General features: G+C 48.4%; 1 protein-coding gene across 1 annotated transcript in view; it reads left to right on the top strand.

Annotated features, from left to right (window-relative positions):
* The window catches only part of CSMD2 (CUB and Sushi multiple domains 2), a 512,752-nt gene that overhangs the window by 174,940 nt on the left and 311,887 nt on the right, over positions 1 to 25,925 (top strand). The window contains exons 4-5 of the mRNA XM_037499127.1: positions 9,859 to 10,053; positions 18,096 to 18,303. Coding sequence (XP_037355024.1) covers positions 9,859 to 10,053; positions 18,096 to 18,303 — 403 coding nt within the window. The remainder of the gene's footprint in view (positions 1 to 9,858; positions 10,054 to 18,095; positions 18,304 to 25,925) is intronic.

Raw genomic sequence — 25,925 nt, 5'->3', positions numbered from 1 at the left:
TTGGTTTAGGATTGCCTTCCTGTCTACAGCTGGGCAGGGCTAAGGGCCAAACATGGCTGGCGCTGGTCACAGACCCTGGGGAGCCAGCCCGCTAGGCCTAGAGGTCATTCTGCTCCCATCAAATGACAAGCATACTCTGCTATGAGCGTGACCAGGTAGAAAGAAAGAGCCTAGCCTTTGCCCTTCCATAACAGGCTGCATCCAGATGGACGTGATAAGTTTATCTCTTTGGTAAGAATTGATGCCATTCCCCAAATCCACTAACCCACGGACCCTCCCAGCCCCAGTAAAACATAGTCTGGATGTGCCAAAGGGGGACCTTGTTGGCAGATAATAAAATGCCTGTTAGTCTGGAAAATTCTGTGTCCATGCCAAGCATTATTGCTTCTGTTGTTTTACTATGAGGATCATTGATAAAGAAAACAAAGAAACCTGGGTTAAACTTAAGCTAGAATCCAGCTGTTCCCAAAATGTTCCACAGAATAATTCAGAAGTTCATAGGTGTTTCTGAGAAAGAAAAAAAGGGGGAAGAGAGTCTCTATAGTCACATTTTTTTAGAGTTTCTGGACTAAGCAAGGTTAAACAGGTTTTCCTCCTGTAGAATCTCCCAGATAAACTTGTGAGCATTGATTTCATCAAGAGAAGGGAATTTCTGCAGTATTTTCCAGAATTACTTGACCCACTGAATGTTTTTCTCCTGTAATTTATTTCTCAGCCAGCATTATATGGAACATTATTCAAGAAATATTTCCAGACCCCTTTCTGCAATTAATCAAATTTAGCTCAGAATTGCATGTTTAGCTATTCTAAGCTTAACACTGACAGAAACCTGCCGTGTTTCCCCAGAGGGAATCATGGATTCCTGTGCATTGCTCAGTTGAAACAAGTTGGAGAATCCTGTGCTTGGGGGTGGGTGTGCAGGGAGGGCTAAGTGGGGAGCAGTGGGGCTTGGGGGCAGCAGAGGTCTGCAGAGACTGAGTCACGGAAACCTGTGCTGGCCTAAAGCTGTCATCGGAGAGGGGCAAGCCCACAGTCTCCTGAAAAAGGGGGGACTTGATGGTGCTGAAGTACACACGGAGCTTCCCTGAGACAGTGACTGGGGGATGGAGAGGGCGGCAGCACAGCCTACTGCTCCCCTGGAGTCCCGCTGTACCCCACAACTTGCTCTGAATTTTGCCTTCTGCAGCCTCTCTTCTGGTCCCATATCACTTCCCTAAAAGCAGGGCTAGTTCTGTCCTTTCCTTCCCTGCTTTTCCCCAGAGAAATCCCCAGCTCTTCAAGGAGCTGAGGAGACTATCCTTGGAGGTAGGGTTGCCAAAATTGGCAGTTAACATGCAAGATGCCCAGTTAAATTTGAATAATAAACTATTTTTAGTGTAAGTAGATCCCCAATATTGCACAAGATGTACTTCTACTAAAAACGTATTTGCATTTCTCTGGAATTTAGATTTCTCTAAGCGCCCTGTATTTTCACTGGCAACTCTCTTCTGGGGCCTAAGTGCTACCTCCTGGTGTTGCTTCTAAAAAATGGCAGGAGAAAGAGTGGAGGCCTCGGGGCCTGCAGTGAGGAAGCATCAAGGAGGATCCCATACTCATGGCCGCCAGCAAGTTGAGGTGCGGGGGACAGGGGCCCAGGAGGAATCTGCTTGGGGCAAGTGGAGCAGGTTCCAGGCCTGGCAGGGAGAAATCCTGTGCAGGATCTCCCTGCTGGGAAAGCAGCAAAACCAACGAGGTTTTGTTTTGGAGACCCCTAAGTCATGCAGTGCTGAGACAAGGAAAACATCAAGGTCATGGCTAAAAAACTGATCGGCCCGGCCCGGGTCAGAGGACAGGCCTGTGAACAGATTGGGATGTTCTTTCTTGTCTCAGCACTGCATCCCTTAGGGGTCACCAATAGCTTTGGACCCCACAAGGACATAGGCGCTGAGACCTAGTGCCTCAGGTGTCAATCCCTGAAGCCCCAGTGTGACCCTGGGCCAGAGTTGGCTCTGCTGTTGCTCACTCCTCTCGTATAAAGAGGACAATCACAGGCCTCTCTCAGGGTAGGGTGAAATAGAAGACTACAGATAGAGTACTGAGCAGGTGGGTGGCTCAGAGCAAACATCCAGAGAGTGACTGTCACTATGATCACTAGCAGCTCTGTGACCCTGCAGCTCACAAAATTCAGCTCATTTTGGTAAAATGGGCTTCATAAATAAAGAGTAGCTATGAGGACTAAAATAAATCCAATTTTAATGGGAAAAAGCAGAAACTAAATAATGCACACCTTTGCCTGCACCCAGCACAATGCCACCTCTCCCAGGGCCAAATTGCAAGGGAAAGAAAATTTGATTTTGCTCTCGGTCCTTATGTACCACCGACCTGTCTTCTCCTTGTTCCCTTTCCTGCCAGTTACCATCTGCCCAGGACCTTCCCCTGGGCAGCCCACTCCCCTAACAGCCCCTTTGCACCCTTGACTCCCTGCCAAATGGATCTTTTCTCAGGTTCATTTCTCTATTATGGGACAAGGGGAGGTTCCTGAGATCTAAACTGTGTACCTGAGATAAGTTCATAGCTGAGCATACACTAGTTCAGGGTTGCCAAACTGTGGCCCACGGGCCAGCTGCCTGTTTTATGAGTAAAGCTTTATTGAAATACGTATTGTCTTCAGCTGCTTTTGTACAGCCGCGGGAAAGTTGTGTCATGGAAACAGAGGCCATATGGCCTGGCCTGCATGGCCAAAAATATGTGCTATCTGGTCCCTGACAGAAAAAGTTTGCCAACCCTGTACTAGCTTATTGATGATTAATATTACACATGCTTATTTTTATTTTATTCATTCAAAATATTCCAACAGGGCTCTCTCTCCATGCTAGGAATGAATCAACACTAGATAGCTAAAGAATACAACGTCATCCCTACCCCTCTGGGGAGTCCAGAGATGAAATGGACACCTAAGCAAACAAGTACAAGCAGGCTCAGCTTTTGTTTGGAAGCCAGAGTGTTGTAAATTAATGGATGAATGAGTTTCCATGTTGCATGACAAGTGCACGAATTGAAGAGCAAGATTTTTCCCGACATAACTCTGTAAGTGGGGTCCAAAGAATGCAATCATGTAAAACAAAGCCTTGTGAGATTGTTCAATTAACAAAATGACCTGAGCCAGCCTGGCTAATGGGTCACGAATTCTCAGGCTCTGGGAGCCAGTTGCCAATGACATTCTACCCAAATTTATATTCTATCAGATGTATAGTTAAGGGATTTTACAGTATGTACATCAAAGGTGTCAAGAGGAAGTGACACTTAAGTGTGGCCTTGAAGGCTGAGAGGAGTTTGCCAGATGGAGGATTTGAGAGAAGAGCGAGGTATACTTGGGGTTTAGAATAGCAGCAGTGGAGAGGACAAGATTGGAGGAGAAGGAGATAAGGCAGGAAATGCCAATAGGGATCAGATCACAGAATAACGGGTCTGTGTGAGCCTAAGGTTTGATTTATTGTGACAGCCAATGGGAAGGTTGTCAAACTTTTCTTTTTCTTTCCTTTTTTTTTTTTTTTTTTTTTTTTTTTGGTAAGTCATTCAAATTGTTATTTATTGTTGCATGGATTACGGAAAAGGCCAGAGTGCCTGCATTTGCCAGTGCAGCTCAGTGGTGGGAAATCCACTTTTGGCACATGTGTGTCTGATGGAATGAACAGGGAAGGCCCATGGTGAATTTGGTCTAGAATGCTTGGTCTGGTCTCAGTGGGGCAGTGCATTGGAGGGGAATGGCCAAGGGCAGGGAGATCAGAGCTGGGTGCAGAAGTCCAGGGAGAGATGATGTGGGCCTTCAAATAAGCAGAAAGGATATATAGCAAGTGCGATTTATGGAGGACAGGGAAGACATTTATGGAGACAGGGGAGAAGCCAGGCTGGCTGCTCCCAGAAGTCAAAGCCCGGCAACAAGGACGACCCTGGAGATTGAACAGTTCATCGCTCAGAGATACTGTTCAGCTGAACTAATGGAATAACTCACATGAATAGATTATGGTGAGCTGCTTTGCGGTCACCTAAAGGTTCTACCTCTGAAATTCTGATTCAGTAGGTTTAGGGCAGGCCTAGACATCAGTATCTATATAAAACTCTGCCTGGGACACTGGTGTGGAAGGTTTCAAAATCACAAACATGAGCCAAGAATATAGGCTACGGTGGAAAGGATGTCCCCGACTCTGGTCAGGGAGAGAGCCCAGCAGGACAGGGCCCAGTGACTTTGTGGGTGACCCTAGCACCCCCTACCATTGTTTGATTGACAGGTAATTGGAAATATACAGAATTAGGCTAGGGATTGACTTGGTTATCACCCCTTGTCATCCAAGGAAAATGAGTGTGAGTGCCAATTTAAATGAGGGTGTTTCAAGGTATGCCAATGACCATGACCGTGGACTCTATATGGAATGGCCAGTGCAAGCACAGCTTAGTGCAGGCAGAGAATACATGGAATCATCAGCCAAGCACAGATCTAATCCCCCGTTGACTGTGTGGCCTTTGAATGCATGCCCCAACATCTCTGGCAATCATGTTTCTCTCAGTAGGTGATAATAATGGTACCTCTTTTAATAGATTGTTGGGAGGGTTAAGTAAGATCACTAAGTCATTGAATAAACCTTTGTGGAGGTATTCAATGTACATGAGGCGTTGTTCTAGGGATTGGGATATTGAATTGAAAAAAAATGTCTGTGGGCCTGGAGCTTACCTTATTGTAGGGTGAGACAAACAAGGAACACATGGATGTGTAAATATAGACTATATCAGATGGTAGGAGAGGAAATGGAGACACAACTCTTTGGGGATGGAAATAGCTACAAAGCCCTTGACACTGAGGATGGCAAATGGCGTACAATAAATTATGTTTACAAGGCCAGACAACTAGCGTAAAGAGTTAATCACGATTAGCTAAGATAACGTGATGCAGAAAGATCTAGCACAGAGTCGATAGACAAAAGATAGTGATTTTTATCCCTTCCCTCAATGACACTCATGCAAACACACGCACACTTGCAAAGAAAGCTGGGCTGCCTCATCTCTTTCTCTGCGGATGATTGTGGAAACAAATCTTTCTCCCTCCCTACGTCCTCCAGCCCAGCCATCCTGTCACCTTGCCTCAACTCTATGGACATGGAGATGAAACAGGTGACTTGATGGAAGTCAAGAAATCAAAACATATGGAGGGTGCTTGTCCAGAGAGCATAAATGCTCTTCATTATAACATGGAGACTAAAGTCTCAAATTAAAAATAAAAAAAGGCATGATGTAGCTTTTGCTGCACTCCAACCACAGAGGAGATTCATTGTCATACAATCACCGAGAATATTATGTTGATTGGCAAGAGCCAGGCTTTGTAGAAGGGACAAAATTCCCCACAGCTAATCTACAATGGAATTGTTCAATGTCAGGCACAGCTTTAATAATATTGTTCTGGGCTGCGTTGGATGTAAATACCTCACTCTTCATTTTGTAAGCAATCAAAGGGAAGTTTTATAGACAGGAGAGCATGAAGGGTTATAATGTCTATGCCAAATACACGGGTAAAATAAAAAAAATCAAAGAACACTGTGCCTTAGGAAGGCTTCGCTTTGTGGCTTATCTCCCATCTCCTGTGTCTGTCCAGCGGGTTGAGCATCAGACACATTACAAAAAACCGCACTTTAAATGTTGCCCTTGACATTATTAAAAAGTACAGATTGGCAAACAGATAGGAAAAATAAAACAGACTATTAAAGCTGGACAATCAGGTAATCAGCCTCCATTGTGTTGCAGTGCCAACAGTGATGAAAGGAAGAAGGCAACTCACTCTTGCTTATTGAGCACCTACTGTGTGCAGGCACTGAGTGTTCTCTCTCTGCCAAAAGCCCTAGCAATCTCATTCTAACTAGGAATGCCTGAACATAGGAGCCAGAAAGATCTAGATTCACAGCCTAACTCTGCCATTTTCTAGCAATATGACCTTGGGCATGTCTCTTAAGCTCTCTGCACCACCACTTTTTTCACCTATAAAACAATAATAGGTTCCCCAGAGTATTGTCCTGAGGATTAAAAAAATGTGTAGCTCAGGCCCCAAAACGTCAGGCCTGCCGTAATGGCCCTGATGATGCTAATTTTATTTAATCTGCACAAAAAGCCATTGAATTGAATCATGTCCCCAAAAAGATAGATTGAAATCCTAACTCCCAGTACCATGTGAATGTGACCTTATTTGGAAATAGGATCTTTGAACATGACAACATTCGAATGAGACTTTAAGGGTGTGTCCTGGTTCAGTAGGTCTGATGTCCTTATAAAATGGTGCACTTGGGACACAGGCACACACAGGGAGCATGCACCATACAAGGATGAAGGATTGGAAGAACACAGCTATACCCTAAGGAATGCCAGAGGTTACTAGAAATCTCCAGAAGAGAGGAAAAGACAAGGAAAGGTGCCCTCAAGTTTTAGAGGAATCCTGGCCCTCCTGAAAGAGTTTGAATTTCTAGTCTCCAGAACTGTAAGATAATAAGTATCTGTTGTTTTAAGCTACCCAGTCTGTGTTACTTTGTTACAGCAGCCACAGCAAACATATACGTTCCCCCATCCTCCACCAAGGGGAAAAAAGGATCCTCATTTTCAGATGAAGAATTGAAGTCCAGAGAATTCAGGTTTATGACTTAAGATCACTCAGCTAGAGGCAGACGAGCTGAGATTTGAATTTACGTCTGTCTGAAACCAACATCTACCCTCTCTCCATTCACTGTTTGGTCTCTCAGGAGCAGAGCTCAAGATGAAAAAGGAGGGGGGGTTGGATATGAGCCCTTATTTATCACCCCCAAATCCCAGTGTAGGTGCCAGGTCAGAGTGGTCTGATTGTGAGCAGCTCATTAAGTAAAGAGCAGTGAGCATCTGAGAGTGACTTTTAAAAAGAATCGACTTTTATTTATAGTGACGTTCCAGTCATTAATTTTGAAGGAAAAAAGCCCAAAGCAGAAGCAGGTTCATTAAAAATTTGACATTAGTAATTTAATTAAATTGGGTCTTTGCATCTCGTTGCGGAAAATGAAACGTTAGTTTTACACCAGTTCTCAGCCCACTTCCCCTGCTTGGTTCCCTCCCCTTACCTTAGCTTGCTTTCTTCTTCAAGTGTTTATCTGACCCGCCCTTCCCACCCCCAACAATCACAAGCACACACGTCACTGTGATTGCCTCTGCTGGAAGCCAGCAGTGCAGGATCATGGGAAACACCCAGGAAGCCAGCTGCGTGGGACCATGGGAATGCTAAAAAGCCAGCAGCAAGATCATGGGAAATGCTAACCTGGGCTAACGGACAGGGTGATGATAGTAAGTCCTTTCAGGATGTGTCCTGGTTCAGTATGTCTAATGTCCTTAGAAAAAGGTGCACCCTGGACACAGGCACACACAGGGAGCATGCACCACACAAAGATGAAGGATTGGAGGAATGCAGCCATACCCTAAGGAATAGGGCCAAAGTTCCCCTCTGGCTGCCGGGGCAAGTGCACATGAAGGAAAGGAGATCGGGTTTAATGAGCACTTACTCATACCCCGCACTGGGGCCCTTCCGTGGCGTTTGGTGGGAAGTGTGGAGTCTGAAATCAGGGCCAGACCCAAGAGATTAAAGTGACTTCCCTGGGGTGTGTCTAGTGATGGGTGGACATAATTCATGTCCAGAGCAGGTCATGAGAGAAGGCAAAACCTGTATGTCCAGTACTAAGTTGCTGGTGTGGGTCCCGCTTAAACAGGCCCTCTGTGGGATGTCAGTCATCTCATTTGCCAGAGGTAGAGAATGAATGGAGAAGAGTTTTGCAGTCCTGAAAATAACTCTCTCAACGTCTCTTGAGGGTAGGGACCTGCTTTGAGTAGTTCACGGCTGTATTCCCAGCACAGGAGACCCACGATATATTTCTTTTTCATGAAGAAATTAATACATGAATAATTCTCCCCAAGCAACTACTTCATGAGCACAAAACTATGTCCCTAAAAGTTCCAGGCACTATATTAGGCTCTCAGCATATACTCATGGACCAAACCAGACCCTTGTGTTCATAGCCCTCGGGCCCAGTGGAATGATGGTATCTGTTATTTTTTGAACACCTGCTGTGTCACAGATGTGTCCATTATGATGAGTGACCCTCTCAACCGCTAGGTATTGATCTTCTCAGTTAAGGAAACTAAAGTTCAGGAAGGTCACATGACTCAAGGCCACACAGTAAGACAATGACAGCACCTGATTTCAGACCCACATTAAGCTGGTTCCAAAACTTGCCATTTCCCTCCATACCAAGCTATTTCCTGGAAAAGGAAGCGAGGTGAGGAAGGGAAAGCCTTCTTTCTGCGGATTCTGAGTTCATCAGTATTGGCAGAGTGAGTCTTAGAAGACAGTATCATGGCAGGAGTGAGTACTGCAAAGGCCTGGGAAGCTCTCTAGCATCCAGGGTAGCCATTTCTACTTCATATTTATTCCTCTTCATTGCCCTTCCTTGTCATTCCTCTCACTCCAGGCTCCATTAGTTCCTAGGTGATCTCTGGCCACAGGGCCTTTGCACGTTATTTCCTCTTCCTGGTCAACTCTTTGGCTTACCTGATTCTTACATCTGTCAGGGCTTGGCATTGATGTCACCTCCTCCAGGAATTCATCTCTGACTGCTGCAGATTGGGTTTGGTTTCCTGCCTGGTCTCTATCTGACCATAACACTTAACATTTTAATCATGCACATGTCCCACTAGAGCGGTAGCTTAGATTTGCTTGTGCTGTACTTACTGTGTGCCAGGCTCTATCCTAAGCCCTTTGCATGCTCGTTCAATTATCGCAACAACACCATGTGACAGGAATGTTCTGTTGTGATCTTCATCTTAGAGATAAGGACTGAGGCATAGAGAGGTTGAGAGACCTGCTCAAGGTCCCCCAGAGAGTAAGTTGTCAGGCTAGACTGCATCCCAAGCCCTGCCACTCCAAATCTGGCTCTCTGGCCTCTCAGGGGTGTCTCAGTAAATCATCGCTGGGTGAGTTTAATGAAGACATACCTGGCTGGCAGTCTGGATGTGGCTGCAGCCCCTTGTTCTCACCCCACGGGGGCAATAGTGAATGGTGGAAAGTGTAACCTCCAGGGCAAGGCACTTCCAACTAAAGCAGAGGGTGGGGAGGTGGGTCAGGTTGAACGAATGCCTTGGAACAGAGGTGCCTTGCCCGCTCTCCCTCCTGACTGGCCGGTTGTGATGTGCTCCTGTCCTTACCAGGACCGTTTCCCCTGGATAATGAGGGGGCGCTCCCAGCTGGCTTGCTTGGGCTCCGGTTGCATGCTGAAGTCGTATCCTCCCATTTTCCCCTTTAAATGTGGCTGTCTGATCAGAACTCAGGTTCTCGTCTTCCCTCCTCACTGTGTATTCAGCACTAATGACCCCTTCAACTCCCCCAAACCCGCTGGGCCAAAGTTCCCCTCTGGCTGCCGGGGCAAGTGCACATGAAAGAAAGGAGATCGGGTTTAATGAGCACCTACTCCATACCCCGCGCTGGGGCCCTTCCATGGCGTTTGGTGGGAAGTGTGGAGTCTGAAATCAGGGCCAGACCCAAGAGATTAAAGTGACTTCCCTGGGGTGTGTCTAGTGATGGGTGGACATAATTCACGTCCAGAGCTGGTCATGAGAAAAGGCAAAACCTGGATGTCCAGTACTAAGCTGCCGGCGTGGGTCCCGCTTGAAGAGGCCCTCCGTGGGGAGTCAGGGACTAGGCCAACCTGAGGGCGCCAGCTTCTACCCTCAGAAGGAGGGAGAGCCGGGGGCACTGCCCCCAGGAGGGGCTGCTGGGAGGTTTCAGGCCTCGAAGCTGCTGACGGGCTGTGTGTCTCCTTCCCTTGACAGTTCTCCCCAGTCACACGTGTGGGAACCCCGGGCGGCTGCCCAACGGCATCCAGCAGGGCTCAACCTTCAACCTCGGCGACAAGGTCCGCTACAGCTGCAACCCCGGCTTCTTCCTGGAGGGCCATGCCGTGCTCACCTGCCACGCTGGCTCCGAGAGCAGCGCCACGTGGGACTTCCCCCTGCCCTCCTGCAGAGGTAGGCGGCCAGAAAGGGTCAGTCTCTTGGGAGGGGATGGTGGGGCTTCCAGGGGGACCCAGTTTCCAGTGGGGAAACCACACCATCACTGCAGCAGGGTATGAGGTACCCATTGCGGGGAACCCACCACTGGATACTGAGGGTCCTCAGGGGCTCCAAGTATTCTAGGGGCTTCTTGCCTCACCTGACCGGCTCTCAGGTGTGCTCACCCTCGGCCTCCTCCTACATCAACAAACTTATTTTTAGCCAGTCTGCCCTCACCTCCTGCCCGAGAAGAAGCATTGTTTCTCTTCCTATGAAAGACCTTTTCTCTTGCGCGTGGATCGCTCTCCCTGGCTGCTTTCCTACTGACCTCACCCTGCAATTATTCTTTTCTCTTTCCTATAAATTTTACTTTCCCCCCTATTTAATGGTTTCCTCCTCTCATCCTCAAAACCTCTTTACCCCAGCAGTCCCCTCCCTCACACCCCCTCCCACCCTCCCACCTTCAGTGCTCCATTGGCCTCAGCCTCCAGCCAGGGTAACCCATTGTCCTGGTTTCCCCCAGACTTTCTCATTCTGAACCCTGAAAGTCCCCCATGCTAGGACTTTCCTCTGTCTCTGGCAAAACCAGCTGCTTGGTCACCCTCTTCTCAGCCTATTTCTTACGGTTCCCCCACCCCCAGTAATCAGCCGATTTCTAAAATTACTTCCCATATCTCTTATCTGATGACAAAAATAACACATGATTATTTTCAAGTGATCTGAGAAAATACAGAAAAGAGCAAGAAAACAAAATTTACCCATTTTAACCACAATTTCCATGTATTCCCTGCTCATCTTCTTCCAATACATATACATTTGTGCATATATTATGAATGTGTACATAATTCAGATTAGAATGCATGTAGATATTTTTAACTGCCTTTCAAATACTTGATGCTATTTGGTAGGGTTTCCCCACACCCCCAAGCAGTGTCCCGCATCTTAAAAACTCCATCCCATTCATTCTTCTGCTGCTGGGCTCCTGCCCCCAATATCCTGCATCAGGTTGCCCAGGCAAGTAGGAACTGTTTTGGCCTATATATTCTCTGATCTCTCAACAGCTTTTTGCACTATTGACCACTTTTTTCTTCTTAAAACTCTCCTTTTTAAATTTCATGGGTGCCAGAACACCCAAATATATATAGGTCTGGGAAAATCATTTCAAGGAGTTGAGAAATGATTGGCACAAGTAGCTCGTCTTGCAGTCAAGTTTTTCTTCTCTCTTAGAAAGCCTTTCTGTAATTAGTATTGAAAGACTAGTTTGGGGAGAAGCAACCCCCTTCTCCCACCATGTTCGCACACCCTGTGCTTGTCTCCACCAGGGATGGGAGAGACTTGGCATACGTCTCTTTTCCTTCTTCCCAGTCCATGATAGACATAATTAATTGATCACAGCACCCTCTCTGCTTGAGCCCTGGGGCCTGAAGGACTGAGAGGTGGCCTTTGCTCAAAGACCAGGGGGAAACAAAAGGAACCCCAGGGCCTCCTCCCACCCCAGCTTCAGGTCCATTTCTTTATTCTAAATTGCCACGAGCTGCAAGGTGGTATGAGAAGCATCTTTAATAATGTCAGTTATTGTCTAAAAGGGATTTTCCAAACTGCCCTTCCTTAGGAGGTCATGCCAGACAGGAGGAGAGGGCGCTCCTCCGGGCCTGTGCCTGCCAGGAGCAGCGGTCATACTCAGGGAGGATTACAGCCTTTGGCCTTTCTTCCTCTCATGTAGAACTCTCAAGGGCCGGCATCTGTGAGTGCATAAACCTCTTCCACTGGGCAGTGGTCTGTAAATATTTGCTGATGGAATGGATGACTGCATGAGTCTAATTCACCCTCAGGATTGTGCAGGCACCAGCCAAAAAGGAAATGCCTGGTCTGGGAGCCCACCTGCCCAGCATCTCTGAGGGACGGGAGCACATTGTGTCTAAGCCTTCCTGGAGCAGGCTGAGGGCTGTGACTCTGCTTCACACAGGAAATGCCAGGTGCCTGGGTAGAAGAGGGCGTGCTCCAGGGACACAGCCCTGTGTATGTGCGAAGGACAGGTGGGGCAGGGCAGAGGGAAAGAGGCCTATGACCTCCCTTGCTTTGTGGCACTCTGGGCTCATTTTCAAAGGCAGGTGTCCCTGGAGGATGCTGAGTTTTGTGGAACCTCTTTGATTCACAAGAAGTAAGACCATGTGGATTTCAACAACAGGCCTCGGACTCATGAGAAGTTTTGAGCCTGGATCAAAGAAGGCCACATAGGGAAGGAACAGGGCTCAGAGGCACAGGTGGTGGGGACAAAGCAGACTGAGCAAGAAATGCTTGGCCTCTGAGATTTAAGCCCAACACTGCCAGCTGCCACTAGACCTGGGGAAATGGGCATTTGGTCTGCAGAAGCTTGGACTGCAAGCCCTGAGCTGCATTCCAAATTTTCTGGCCCCGGGGGGAGGCACCTGCGGAATGTAAAAGAGCAGCAGTGTGTCAGCATGGAGAGAGCGTGGAGCAGACAGGCCTGCGTTCAGCCCTGGCCATGCTGGCTCATAGCTGTAGGTCACCAGCTAGACCTCACTGACTTAAAGTGGGGACGTGAGTAGTGGTTTCACAGGCTGATCGCTTACTCATTCACTCACTCAGGATCCCACAACTTTTTATTAAGTGCCTGTTATGTGCCAGGCAGCCACTGATTCAATCCTTCTTTATTGACTGCTATGAAATGCCAGATATTGTTCCAGATACAGAGAACCGCAGCAGTGAACATGTCAGAACTAATTCCATGATCCTATGGAGTTTATATTCTAGCAGAACACAGCAAAAACCCAAATAAGTACATTTCATATCTTCTAGGAGCTGTGAAGAAATTAGTTGGTAGCTAGGAAGGCTACTTTAGGTGGTGTTGTCAGGAGAGGACTCTGAGGAGGTAACACTTGAACTGAGTCCTGAATGAGGAGGAGACTGTTCTGTGAAGGCCTGGGGAAGGGCATTTTGACCAGTGCAAAGAGCGGGAAAGCACTTGCCATGTTGGAGAAAACAGGCCCATGTAACAGAGTCAAGTGGGGGATTTTTAGGGGGCTGTGGTGAAGCCAGGCAAGAAGTTTAGGTTTGGATGTAAGTTCGGGGGGAGCCTGGCAAGAGTCGTAGGCAGAGCAGCTACTGCAGACACGCAGGCTGGATGTGTGCATTGTGGTGAAGGGTGGCCGAGTAGAAATGGAAAGAGTCTGGAAGACTGGGCTGTGGCTTTGGGAACACAGGTGACAACCTCGCTGATGGACTGCATGTAGGTGCTGATGGAATGAAGGGTCTGGGTGGACTCCCAGGCTCGTTCTGGAATGCTGGTGGATGGGGCTTCGGTGACCAAAATGGGGTTGGCCTCACAGGGAACCAGAAGTGTGTGCCCTAAGGAGAATCAGGAAAGCTCGTTTCATCTGGGTGAAGTTTAAGACACTGGGAGACATTCAAATGAGAGTACTAATCCTGTGGCTGGGGGGCAGTTCTGCACTAAAAAGGAGATCAGGAGATGGATAAGAGACCCTAAGTTAGCGACATAGCAAAGAAGGTCACAGCACCGACTGCCAATCAATTAAACAGCATGCAGAAAGTGTCCAATACTCTTCTGGACACGGTGTGGACCTTGAGTGATTCTGAACACCTAGGCCTAGGCTTGGACACCAGCTCCCCCAGCTCCCCCACGCCACTCCTAAAAATGGTCCGCTACTGCTGCTGGGATCACCAGTGCTTGTCTTACCACCTTTGCTATTACTGTGGAACATGGACTCTGCAGTCTGCTCACCCAAAATCATCTTGCCACTGACATCCACTATGCTGAGTGACTTTGGCTGGTTACTTAACCTCTGTGTGCCCGCCCCAGTTTTCTCGTCTGCAAATGAGAAAACTATCAGTTCTTAAGTCATAAGTTGAATGTGAAATTCGAGTCAATAAAAACTAATCTTGCAACAGAGGGCCGGATTCACGGTAATGACTAGTGAGAGTGAGTGGTGATTCTGATGGCCACATCCACTGCAGGCCAGCATTTATCCTGCACTAACTGTGTGCCAGATTAGTGTTATCTAATGTGATCCTTACCACACCCCTAAGAGGTTAAGATATTGCCATCTCCTATGACCAGCAAAGGAACCAGGGCCTGCAGTGAGGTACTGGACCTATATTACACAGTTAGCAGGTGCTGCTGCCAGGCGGAGTCCAAGTCCAAGTGCTTACCAGTCACGACTGCTACTGTCCACTGCAGGAAGGGTGACAACTTGTGACCATGCAGGAGACTGGTGATGACACCACTTCCTGAGCTCCTCCAGCATGGTGGCCCAGGGCCTGATAGGTCTTCTCCCACGTACGGTCACATGTCCTGCCTGGGTTCACCAGGCCAGGGACAGCCTGCTCTCCCAATTTGGAGTAGTCCAGCACCTCTGGTCAGAGAGTTTTAAGCCCCCAGAACTTTAGCAGCACCACGATCCAGAATCATTGACTCCAGTTGGCCTAAGGACCTGCATCAAGCCGGGAGGCATGATGTCTTGGAGGTGACGATGGTCCTGATGCCAGAGACTCAACTGTAGGTCAAGGCTCTCCCTTGACTTTCCTCTTTAACTTGTCCCAATAGCTCATTAGGAGAGAAGCCTCAGGGAAAGGGCCTGGGGCCATTCTGCTGGGCAGAGGCTGCTTCAGGGCCGCCAGGGGCTACTTTCGCTCTTATGAAGAAGCCTGACCCAGGACTCACCCACCTCCTCCTGGGCAGGGGGAGCTAGTCTGTGCTGTGCAGGCAGCTCAAAACTCCTGCCTCAGGTCAGGGACAGAGGACAAGGGATCAGAAGGAGGCTTCTCACAGCTGAGAAATCCCACTCCAGGGCCTGGCGCTTCCAGGAGCCTGTGCTGGCCCATATCAGGACAGCATCGCAGCCACCAAGGCCTGAGAAGCTGAGAAATAAATGGGGAACGGCGTGGGTCTCAAGTCAGAGTGTCCTCAGTTCAGATCCTGGCTCCAGCATTTGGAGCCATGTGACTGTGGGCAAATTTTAAAACCTGACCAAGCCTCAGTTTCCTGTCTTTAAAGTGGGGGTGATATAATACCTATCTCTTTAAAAAAAATACAGGGGAAACATTTAGCACAAGGCCTGGCCTCTGGTGAAGATCAATAGGGGGGAGTAGTTATATCAATAGACTGGACGCCATGTCCTGTGCGGTCACCTCCTTTGCAGGGAAGCTTGGGGGCAGGATCTACAGGAGCTGGGAATGGCAAAAATAGTGATGCTCTCAGGTAACTGTTAATTTCTTGATTTTAAGAAGGGGTGTCTCTAATAAAGTCAAGGATAAAAGGGCAAGATCTTGAAACCTGCAAGAGGGCACTGATGAGCTTGAGCAGTTTTGGGTTTCTCAGTAGAGACACAGAACTACACAGTATAAGAAAAGGGGAGCACTGGGGCTCTGGCATGCGCAGTCTTACCCTTGAGTGATCAGATGGTAGCTTCACCCCCAGGGTCATTGGGGTTTTCATATCCTCGGAGACTGACAGCTCTGGGGCGGGATATGGAAAGAAGCCCAATGCCAAGGGCTTTAAAACACTCAGGCATCTGAGATTGTGCCCTGGGGTTGCCCTGAGTTGGGGAAATATGATACAAACTCCTCCACTCCCACCTGAAATCTGTGAGTCACTGTAGAGTTTACAGATATCAAATGGGGCTAAGAGATGGGTCTCTATAGTTAATTACAGAAGCTTCAGTGGCTCTTAACATTGATCCTGAATGAAGTCAGAAACTTGGAAAGGTAACTATTGGCATCACACACCTGCACCTGGGAATATACAGGACTTAATGGCAGTGGCAGCATGCTCATTGGCAGTGAAGGAGAAAGTGTAAATTAATATTTTAGAACTGTGGTGTCAGCTGAAGGTTGTATTTTATGACTCTGAAGTTATAACCATGAAATATGATGCCTTGTTCAAAGTGTGAGAAAATCTCCAAACAACTTTTACAGCATCTTCAATCAAAGCTGGATGGTGCAGGAAAAAGGGTGTCAGAGGAGCCCGGGAGGCAGGAACGACTCAAACCTCCCAGGTGCCATCTTCAGTGCAGACTGGAGGCTCTGGCCAGAGGGTCACGAGGTCCCAAGTCCTCAGTGCCCCCAGTGTCTAGAGGTCATTGACTACAGTTGGAGAGTTTGAAAATCTCAGGATGACTTAAGAAACTGCTATCTAGAAGAGAGGTGTGATGTCATGCAGGAGACTCTGGGCCTGGTGCCAGAGAGACTCAACTAGAACCCTGTCTCAGCCACCTACTGTGTGACCTTAGGAAAATCACTTAACCTCTCTAAGCTTTGCTTTCCTGCTTCATTTTTTTTTTAACAAATATTTATTGAGTGCCTGCTATCTACCAGGAAATGTAGTAGAAACAGGAGCAGAACAAACCAGGGCTCTGACCTCGTGGAGTTTACTGTCCAGACATTAAGCAAATGTCATTACTGATCAATTAGTAATGGGAGATAATTAATTACAGGTAAGGATGTTATTCTCGAAAAGCATACAATGGGGGAAGGAGGATTCTGTTTCTGGAAAGATCCCTGAGGAAGTACTCTTGGACTGGGTCCTAAAGACTGAGGAGGGGCCAGTCAGTCCCAGTGATGTAGGGGAGAAGGTTCCAGAAAAATATAGCATGTTCAGAGGTTTTCAAGCAGGGAGGTGCCTGGTGCATTGGAGGAGCAGAAGGGGTACAGTGGGGGTGTGGGTGGTAGGTGGGAGAGACACGTCTGCAGAGGCTCCATAGGCCCTGGTAAGCCATAGGGTAGTGTCCTTTCTCCTGAGTGACTGCAGGAGTTATTGAAAGGTGCTTACAGAGAGGAATGGCATCATCAGGTCTGTGTTTTCCAGGGTCACTTGGGACCCCAAAGAACGGGCACTTTGGGGCTCCCTGCTCACCTAGGGGTTACGTCTCAGCACTATCACTGCTTCAACCCTTGGCCAGGGAGCTGACCCACATGGTGCAATAGACCTCTCTTGTCTTGCCTGCTGCTCCCCTCAGCAGTGTGTTTGAGTAGATTCGCCTGTTCTGCTCCCCACTCTGTCTCTGGTGAATCATCTCACCTCTGGCCTGCACCTCAGTTCTTCTATGCAAAAGTAAAAAGAATGAAAGAATGGGCAGGCTGGTGCAGGAGGGGGCTTAGAGACCAGGAGCGAGGGCTTCCTGGCTGGGGCTGCCTTGGAGCTCACTTGGCTTAGAGTAGAATGGACACAGTGAGGGGAGGCTGAATGCAGAGCCACTTAGGACAAACAGGCTTTGTCATGGGCCGGGTGGGGGTGGACCAGGCTCTCTGTCTGAAGTCCACATTGCTGCAGGGTATAGGTGAGAGTGTTCTACTACACGAATGAGGCTGGCATTGGACGTGGGTCTAGAAGCACAAGAAGAGTCACTCTAGACCCGGGCATCCTGGCAGAGGGAGCAGTGTGAGCCCAGGACAGGAGGTCTGAATGTGCACAGCAGCGGGACAGAGCTGGCCCGGGACAGGAGAGTACAGAGATCTGGCCAGATTGGGATGGGCTTTTTAAGTCCTACCCCAAAGAATTGTGTTGAGGCTTTTTTGTTGGTTTTTATCACCTCTGAGTTTAACTAAAACCTAATTGGAAGAAATCTATTCACCGCGGTTGTGACCATGGCAATGAACAACGGCTGATTTCTTCTTCCTTCCCGGTCATCACGGTGCAGTATAGTAGTTAAGAATGTGCTCTGAAGGGCAGAGTTTAAACCATAGCTAACTGGCTGTGTGTTCCCAGACAGGTTATTTAACCTCCCTGAGCGTAGGTTTCCTCCTGTGCTCAATGGAAGTAATAATAGCTAAGATTCTCAGGACAGGGCCTGGCATGTGGGAAGGCTAAGAAATATTTGGCATCATGACTATTAGGACAATTGAGACTAGGATCTTGTTCCATCCTGTGGATATACCATGTCCTAGGACCCTCTCCACAGGCCCTGGATGAGGCCCAGCGTGAGTGCCAGGGCTTCGAAATCTGATCCACTCACGTGAGTCTCTTATCTCTGTGCCCACAGCGGACGATGCGTGTGGCGGGACCCTGCGGGGTCAGAGTGGCATCATCTCCAGCCCCCACTTCCCCTCGGAGTACCATAACAATGCCGACTGCACGTGGACCATCCTGGCCGAGCTGGGAGACACCATCGCCCTGGTCTTCATTGACTTCCAGCTGGAGGACGGTTATGACTTTCTGGAAGTCACAGGGACTGAAGGCTCCTCCCTGTGGTGAGTACACCACCCCCAGCCCCTCCTCTGTCCCTGCGACTGTGGCTTCCTGGGAGGCAGCTTCCTTGGCCCTTGGGCCTGCAGCCAAAGTCCTCTGTGCAATTTCCTCCACCTGCTGTTTTTTGAATCTCATCCTACTAAGAAATCCCTGCACACTTTTAGTGCTGGGATAAATTTTTACAGTGTTTTATATATCCGATTTGAAACTTGTGCTTGCTGAAGAATTTCATAGTGGGTCTTGGTCAAGTATTTGCATGCAAACTAAAAATGTTCTGGTCTCAAAACTGACACAGGGTTTCAGTGAAACAATTTGAAATATGGTTCCATTTCTGGAAGATGTATTCATAGCATCCGATAAAGGGAACTGACCTATGAGTGGCAATTGCTTTTCCCACTCCCAGAGCCTGGAGAGAGGAAAGGGGCGTGTCTCAGTTTCTGCAGGGACCTCAGTTCCTGACCTTCTTCCTGTCATTTGGCTTTACTAAAAAGCGTCGGGCTTTTCTCTGTTGTACGACCCCCCGTGGGAACCCTCCATGCTGAGGGGTTCCGGAGGAGTGGGGTGACTGAAACCGGCCTTCGTTGCTTGTTGTCTCCCAGACTTGGACCCGTGAGAAGTGCCCAGGCTGAGGGTGGCTGGAAGAAGTGTGCAGCTTCATGCCTAGAGGCCTGGAGGGAGTGGTGTGCTGTTCAGAACACTCCGTGTTGTCTTGTGGCCATGTTACCAGGGTGACAGTGTGGGGGGCCAGAATCGGGGCATCAGAAGCCAATAGAAGGAGGTGACCAGATGGGTCTCTGCATCCTTCATCGCCACAGCCATACCAGGGGAAAGCAGGGCATGAGGCCTGGGGTGAGGAGGAGGATCTGAATGAAACAGAAGGTGGGCAGCAGCCAGAGTCCAGAAAAGACAGTGCCCAGGAAGGACAGAGTGGGGGAAAGAGAGGAAACAGGAGGCAGGGCTTTATTATGCCCTTCTCTCTCCCTGGGGCTATGTGGTAGAAGCCCCAGCTGAGTGAGACTGGTCCTTTGAAGAGCTCATTGTTTGGTGAGAAAATCAGACAAATCCTTCCATACTTGGTAGAAGCCAAGTATGACTGTTTGAAAGGGACTCCTCCCAAATACACACCATGAGACTTGGGGCCCATTTTAGCCTGGAGAATTAAAATTTCCTGGTGCAGTGACAGGTGAGCTAACCTAGGAGTTAGAAGACCATGGTGTCAAGCTTGCGTGAACTTGGCCGGTCACTTACCTCCCTGGAGGGGGCAGAGAGAGATACACCTATGAGCCAAAGACACCGGCTGCTGTGTGGAACTGGTGTCCTCTGAACCTGTCTAGGGTCGTTTGGGGCTAGGAGTTGGCTTGAAAGTCTGGCTGAGTCTCTACTGAATTAGAATCCCAATGACCAACCTAAAGACCCTTCATCCCTGGCCTCTTTTTGTAAAATACCTGTTTTTCTGATTCTAAATGTAACACATATGCCTTTTATGGGAAATATTAAAAGGCACAGTGAAATGTTCATAACAAGTATTAAAATTTTGATGCAATTCCCTTTGACCTTGTTTTGCTTTGCCTAAAACAAGCTAATTGACTGTTTACATGTATCTTAATATTATAAAATCAGTTCACGCATTTTTAACTTAGTGTTAACATCATGCTCTTTCTTTCCTGTATCATAGATGCTGCCAAAATATAATAGGTGTGATAATAGGATCATTCAGTGAGCATTTATTATCACTTTGCATCAGGCTGGTTCTATATACTCTCACCGCCACAAGTTCATATCGTCTTCATAAAAACTCAATGAAATAGGTACCATCGTTGTCCTGGTGAGAAAATTAGGCCCAGAGAGGTTGTGTCACTTGGTTGAAGTCACATAGCTAGTAAGGAACAGAGCTAGGATTCAAGCCTAACTTAGCTGGTTTTGAAAGCCCATCTTCTTAGGACAGCACCCTAGGTCAGGGTGTCTGTGAGGGACAGTCCTGCCTCTGTGGCATTTCCTGTCTGACCATGGCATCATTTACTCAGATCTCTTGCTAGGTTGTTCCTCTAAACACCTGCCACCATGGAGCTCCCTGCCAGTTTCCTCTCCTCCAGCCCCAAGGCCTCTCCGACTCACTTGTTTATCCGTGGGCCAAATGGTCTCCCACAGCTTCTGCCCCCCAGGTGTGAGTCTACACGTTGTCCAAACTTCTGGAGTGAAACAAATCTGAAAGAGTATTCCTTTTCCTATTAAGTCACTCAGTGGGGAAGGAATTAAGCCAAGGAAATCGTTAGGGGAGTCATTCAGAACTCTTTGCCATAAGATTAAATTATAATTATTTACAGGGTTGGTGTCACCACTGCCAGGCAGGATGCATTTGTTGGTCTAATTTATATTTGCATAGCAATTATGGAAAAACAAACTTGAAGGCTCAGGATGGAAGTACAGAAAACCTGCTCTCTACCCTGCCCTTCTCCTTTATGGATCCCTGGATTCTTGTGAAGACTTGGTGCTGCTGGCGGGTGAGCAGACTGCTCCCGTCCGCATACATTAAGATTTCCAGATGTTCTCTTGAGTTCTGCGCCAAGGCCCAGAAAGACAGAAGATTCTGTTAGAAAAGATGGATTGAATAACTTTGTCACCAGACCAGCCCCCTCAGCCCAATCCCTGACACCCTGCAAAACAGGAGGATGAGTTAGCAATGTACCAGCCGCTGTCCACTGCTCCACCCACCAGGAGTCAGAGGGATGGGCAATGTGGTCCCATTCCCAGGTGGGGCAAAGGGGGGGCTCTTGAGACCCCCTGGCTAAGACTGAATAGGGCTCCACAGACACTGGTGCGAGGAGTCAGGGTTTATTGATTAGCAGAAGAACAAGGAAAGGGCACTCCAGGGAGCCCCCTCCAAGTGTGAGAGACCCAGGGAGGTGTTGGGGCCACGGGTCCATACAGATTTTAGGACTGAGTTTGAGAACAGAGGAATTCAACTATATTGGCTGAGAAAGCAAGGAGAGAAGACATGGTCAAAGTCCATTGTTGCTAATTGTGAGCCCCGAGCAGGCGGTTCGCTGGCCATCCGGGGCTCGCGATCACCCAGGAGAGCATCTCAGAAGGCTGTGTCCACAGCTCCACTTTGAGCTGGCATGGCCTCAAGGTCTGTGGCTATTTCTTCTGGGTCTGCAGCTCCCTTTTAGCCATAGCAGCCAACGTGATATGCTATGGGAAGAGAGTTCTGAAATGGTCAAATACAAGGAGCCAAGGAAATGTGTGGCAGCTGTCCGGCCTGGAGCTACCAGGTTTTTAGTCTCTTGTTGACCAACCATGGGAACAGCAAAATTCTTGCAAATGTTTGTCTTTGATTCCTGTCCCTCTCCCTGTCCTGGGACCAAGACTTCCTGTCTCACCTTTGCTTACTGAGAAGACAGTGACACTATTGAGAGAAGAAAATCCTCTGCTCCCTTTCCTGGACAGCGGGTTCCCACTGATTCGGAAGGGGGGTGGTATGGAATGCCCCTGACTCAACTTCCATACTCTTCTCCTTCCCCCCAAAGGAAAAAAACAGGAGTGTTTTAACTGGAGGTTCCAGTTGTTTAGATTTCATGGGTTAGTAACATTTTCAAACAGTTGGGGGAACACAGGGTCAAGAATTTTTTATTTTGCCAAGTAAGAATATTAGAAAAAGAACGGCTAACTCTTCAAAACATTATTTCATAACATGAGGTCAATTCAAAGCCCCAAATGTGGCAGGATGCAATCAGTTGGCTGCCTTGCACAGACAGCGTGAAAGATGGGGAGGCGCACCCTCATGTGGCAGCGTGCACCCCAGCTCCCCTGGAGGCCCGTGCTATGTGTCCGGCTCTCAGTGGGCTGCTCCTTGCTGTTTGCCTGGGAATCTGACAATGCGTGTTTTGAACAAGAAAAGGCTGTTACTATGGTGAGCACTGAACCCTGTAACTCTGACATGGTGAGAGATTCCCAAGTATATCAGACTTACTCTCCCTAAAGGTAATTGCTTTTCTTTCTCTTTATATCCTTTTTTTTTTTTTTTTTTGTGATTGACCATGAGCAAAAGCTGGGTTTGAATTGATGGAGGTTACAATCCAGACGGTGGGTTTGGATTATTCTCTCAACACACACACACACACACACACACACACACACTCTCCACACACACACACACACACACATCCCACTCCACACACACCACTCCACACACAAACACACACACCACTCCACACACACACACCACTCCACACACACACACCACTCCACACACACACACCACTCCACACACACACACCACTCCACACACACACACCACTCCACACACACACACCACTCCACACATGCACCGCACCAAGTGTCCTGTGTGTCTGTCTGTCTCTCTCTCTCTCTCTCTCTCTCTTTGTATGTGTGTGTATGTGTGTGTGTCTTTCTCTCTCTTTCTCACACACGCATACACCCCCCCCAATCACAGCTGACACATACCCCCTCTAAGTCAACACCACATATACATCACCAAATGATGAACCTCCCCCTCATACACACATACTTCCATGTCTAGTTCACTGAAATCAACTTAGGAGATGGATTTCTCTCTCCGTGACCTTTCTTGCTTGTGATCTGACCCAGTCTGTTGGCTGGGGCCACCATGCAGCCCCTTTCCTTTCCCTCACATTCTAGGAAATACCCTCCCGTGGCTAAGTTTCCTCGCGAAGCTCCTGGGCTTTTCAGGCTCTGGGATGGGTGGAAGTGGATCGGTTCTGGTCTCTGTAGGGCAGCAGGATCATGTTCCTGTGACAAGTAGGAGTTTTGCCAGCCCATGAAGAGCCGCCTCTCCACTGAGGAGATCCGCAAGCTGACAGGCACTAGATTCCCCTCAACCTGGAGTCTCCCGCCTCCTCTCTCTGCCTCTCTCTCCATTTGAGTCTCTCCAGGCTCTTTCTCTGGGCTCCACGGAAGGAGAAAAAAACAGGCATTCCCTCTAAGGATAGGGGAGAGGTCTGGCCAATCCCCCCAAGAGTGAGCCTTGAGCCTATATCTTGGCATTAATTAGGGAGAGAGCAGGCTTGGGAGTCAGAGCGACTTGGACTGGAAACCCAGACTCACCTCTTAGTGTCTTGGGATATTTACTAATCTCTCTGAACCTCAGTTTCCACATTTGAAAAATGGAGCTCATCATACCAATATTCAGAGCATGTTGAAAGTTTAAACGTGTCAACTGCTGGAGAGGGTGGAAGGGCATTATTCCAGGCTCACAGCAGGTACCATGCTCTTGGGATGGAGACAAATATCAGAGTTCTCTCTCTGGCAGAAAGAGGTAGGAGGAGGTATCTCTAGTAACTCAGGGCAGGGCAGCGCCCTTTGTAGGGGTCCCACCGGGGACATCTTCTGGGCCTGTGGGGACAGTGGTGTCTCCCTGGGCAGAAAGGCACCTCCTGGTCGTGCTGACTGGTCCCATTCCTAGGGGCATTGCCGGAACCCCAGGCAGACCGGGAGACCGCTCTGGCGGCAGGGTGCCCTGCGAAGGTCAGATGGGAGTGGGGATGTCATTGAAACTGCCCTCGGTGAGCACACAGAGGCAGTGTCATTCTCTGCCCGGGCCCAGCCTGCATGGACCACTGAACTGCCTTGTTTGAAAAGCAGAAGTGGGTCCTGCTCACTCAGCTATCACTGTGCAGGGCTTGGGCGGGGGACTCCCGGGGAGCCAGGCACGGCAGAGTCAGGGAGGGGGCCAGAACACATGGAGAAGACATCAAGGGAGACCACTGAAGATGGTGAGGGAAGGACACTCTGGGGCCTCTCGCCGTAAGTGCAGTCGCAGAGTTCAGGGGGCCTTCCACTCTCTCCTTTGCTCCTGCCCTTTCTCTGCTTCTCTCTGTCCTCTGCAGCGACAATTTTTTCCTATAACAGGGAACGCAGGCGGAGCCGCCTTTGTCCTGGAGGTCAGTAAAAGTGCCAGCTGTTGGGATTTCTGTGTCAACCCTGGAACACAACAGCCGCCCCCTCTCCCCCCACTTTTTCTCGGCCACCACCTCTGTAGTCAGTCTCCGCTCCTCCTTGCCCCCTTCACTCCACTTCAACTTCCACTCTTTGTTTCACTCTGATCACTTGATATCTGACTGCCCATTTTCTATCCCCACATCCCTGGTGTGAAGCCCCCCGTGGACCCATGACAAACTTGCTGCCACCAAATATTTAAAGTTGGACAAGAAGAGAAGGCACACCCGGCTTCGCTCCAGGGGGTAGGGGGAAGCTGTCCTAGGGTGGAGAGCAAGGCCTGAACTGGGGCTGCAATTGTGACAGGCCTTGAAGGGCAGGTACGCCTTGATATGGCAGGTGAGTGGGCAGGAAGGGCATTATGCTAGAGCTGCTGCCTGGGCTTCCTGGCCAAAGTGGGCACCCCCTGATCCCTGAGACACAGGTCCAGAAAATGGCCCCAGATATTGTCTAGGAGAGATTGTCCCCACCCTGGGCCAGCACCATCTCCATCAGCCTAGGCAGCCCTGCACCTGCAGAAGAATAGGATAAAGTCTGCTCTCCTGCCCCAATTTCCCTGGGCCTCCAATTTCATCATTCAATTTCCTTGGCTCACCCCTTTTTATCTTGTAAGAGCTTAGAAGGTTTTTCTTTGTTCCCCTTCATTTGTTTTCTTTTGTTTTTTAAGGTGGGATATATAGCCCCATCTGCTTTACAGATACACAGTCTGAAAATTTTGCGGGCGACCCTCTTTCTCTTCTTGAAAGACCTTGTTTTAATTATTAAGCATTTTACACATGAAATTTGAGCCAACTAGACCCATTTGATCTCGGTGACTTTTAACTAGATATTTCATTCAAGAGCCATTAGATTCAGATATAATTAGAATGGGAACAGCATGCCAGTGGGGATTTGTTAATAATAACTGTTCACTTCTTTATTCATTCACATATACTATATCAAATCATTGGTTTAGATCATTTATGTTCTTTGTGACTTTTACTTATTTTTGGTAATCATTTATTGAGAGCCTTCTATGAACTAGACTCTCCCAAATATTAGGGAGACAATGACAGCGTCCACATTCCTCAGGAGTTCTTTATTCACTCCACAAATGTTTATGTAACAGCCATGCGCTGTGCTGGACCCCAGAGCTCACAGTCAGGGTGAAGAGGAAGAATATGATTAAATGCTTTATAATATCATCTGTTAGGTACTTTTCTAAGAAGTATAAAGAAGTTCCCGTAGGGACTGAAAAGAGAAATGTAATAGCAGGGATTCTTTTGGTTTAAGAAATAGAAACCTCTCGCAGACTCAAGTTAAAAAGGGAATGTGTTCACTTCTGTAACTTGGAAGTCCAGGTATTGGCTTCAGGCACTGCTGGATCAAGGAATGCAGATACCTCCAGAATCTGTTTCTCTTCCCTCCAAGACTTTGATTTTCTATCTGTTGCTTTCATGCTTAGGTAAGTTTTCCCCATGAGGTGGGGAAGGAAACCACCATCATCTCCCTTCATCCTTCCGGTTTAGTAACACCGTAAAAGGAAGCATGTCTTTCCTCATGGGTCCCACAAAAGCCCCCAGTTGAATATTAACTAGGCTGTATTGATTCAGGTGCCGAACCCTCATAGCCATTGTAGCCAGAGAATGTTCTTGCCAGGCCCAACCTC

Source organism: Talpa occidentalis, unplaced genomic scaffold (genome assembly GCF_014898055.3).
Source record: "Talpa occidentalis isolate TD23 unplaced genomic scaffold, MPIMG_talOcc4v2.1 talOcc4.9, whole genome shotgun sequence".
Taxonomy (NCBI): Eukaryota; Metazoa; Chordata; class Mammalia; order Eulipotyphla; family Talpidae; genus Talpa; species Talpa occidentalis.
The sequence above is the reverse complement of the archived record's forward strand: the minus strand, read 5'-3'. Positions and strand labels throughout refer to the sequence as shown.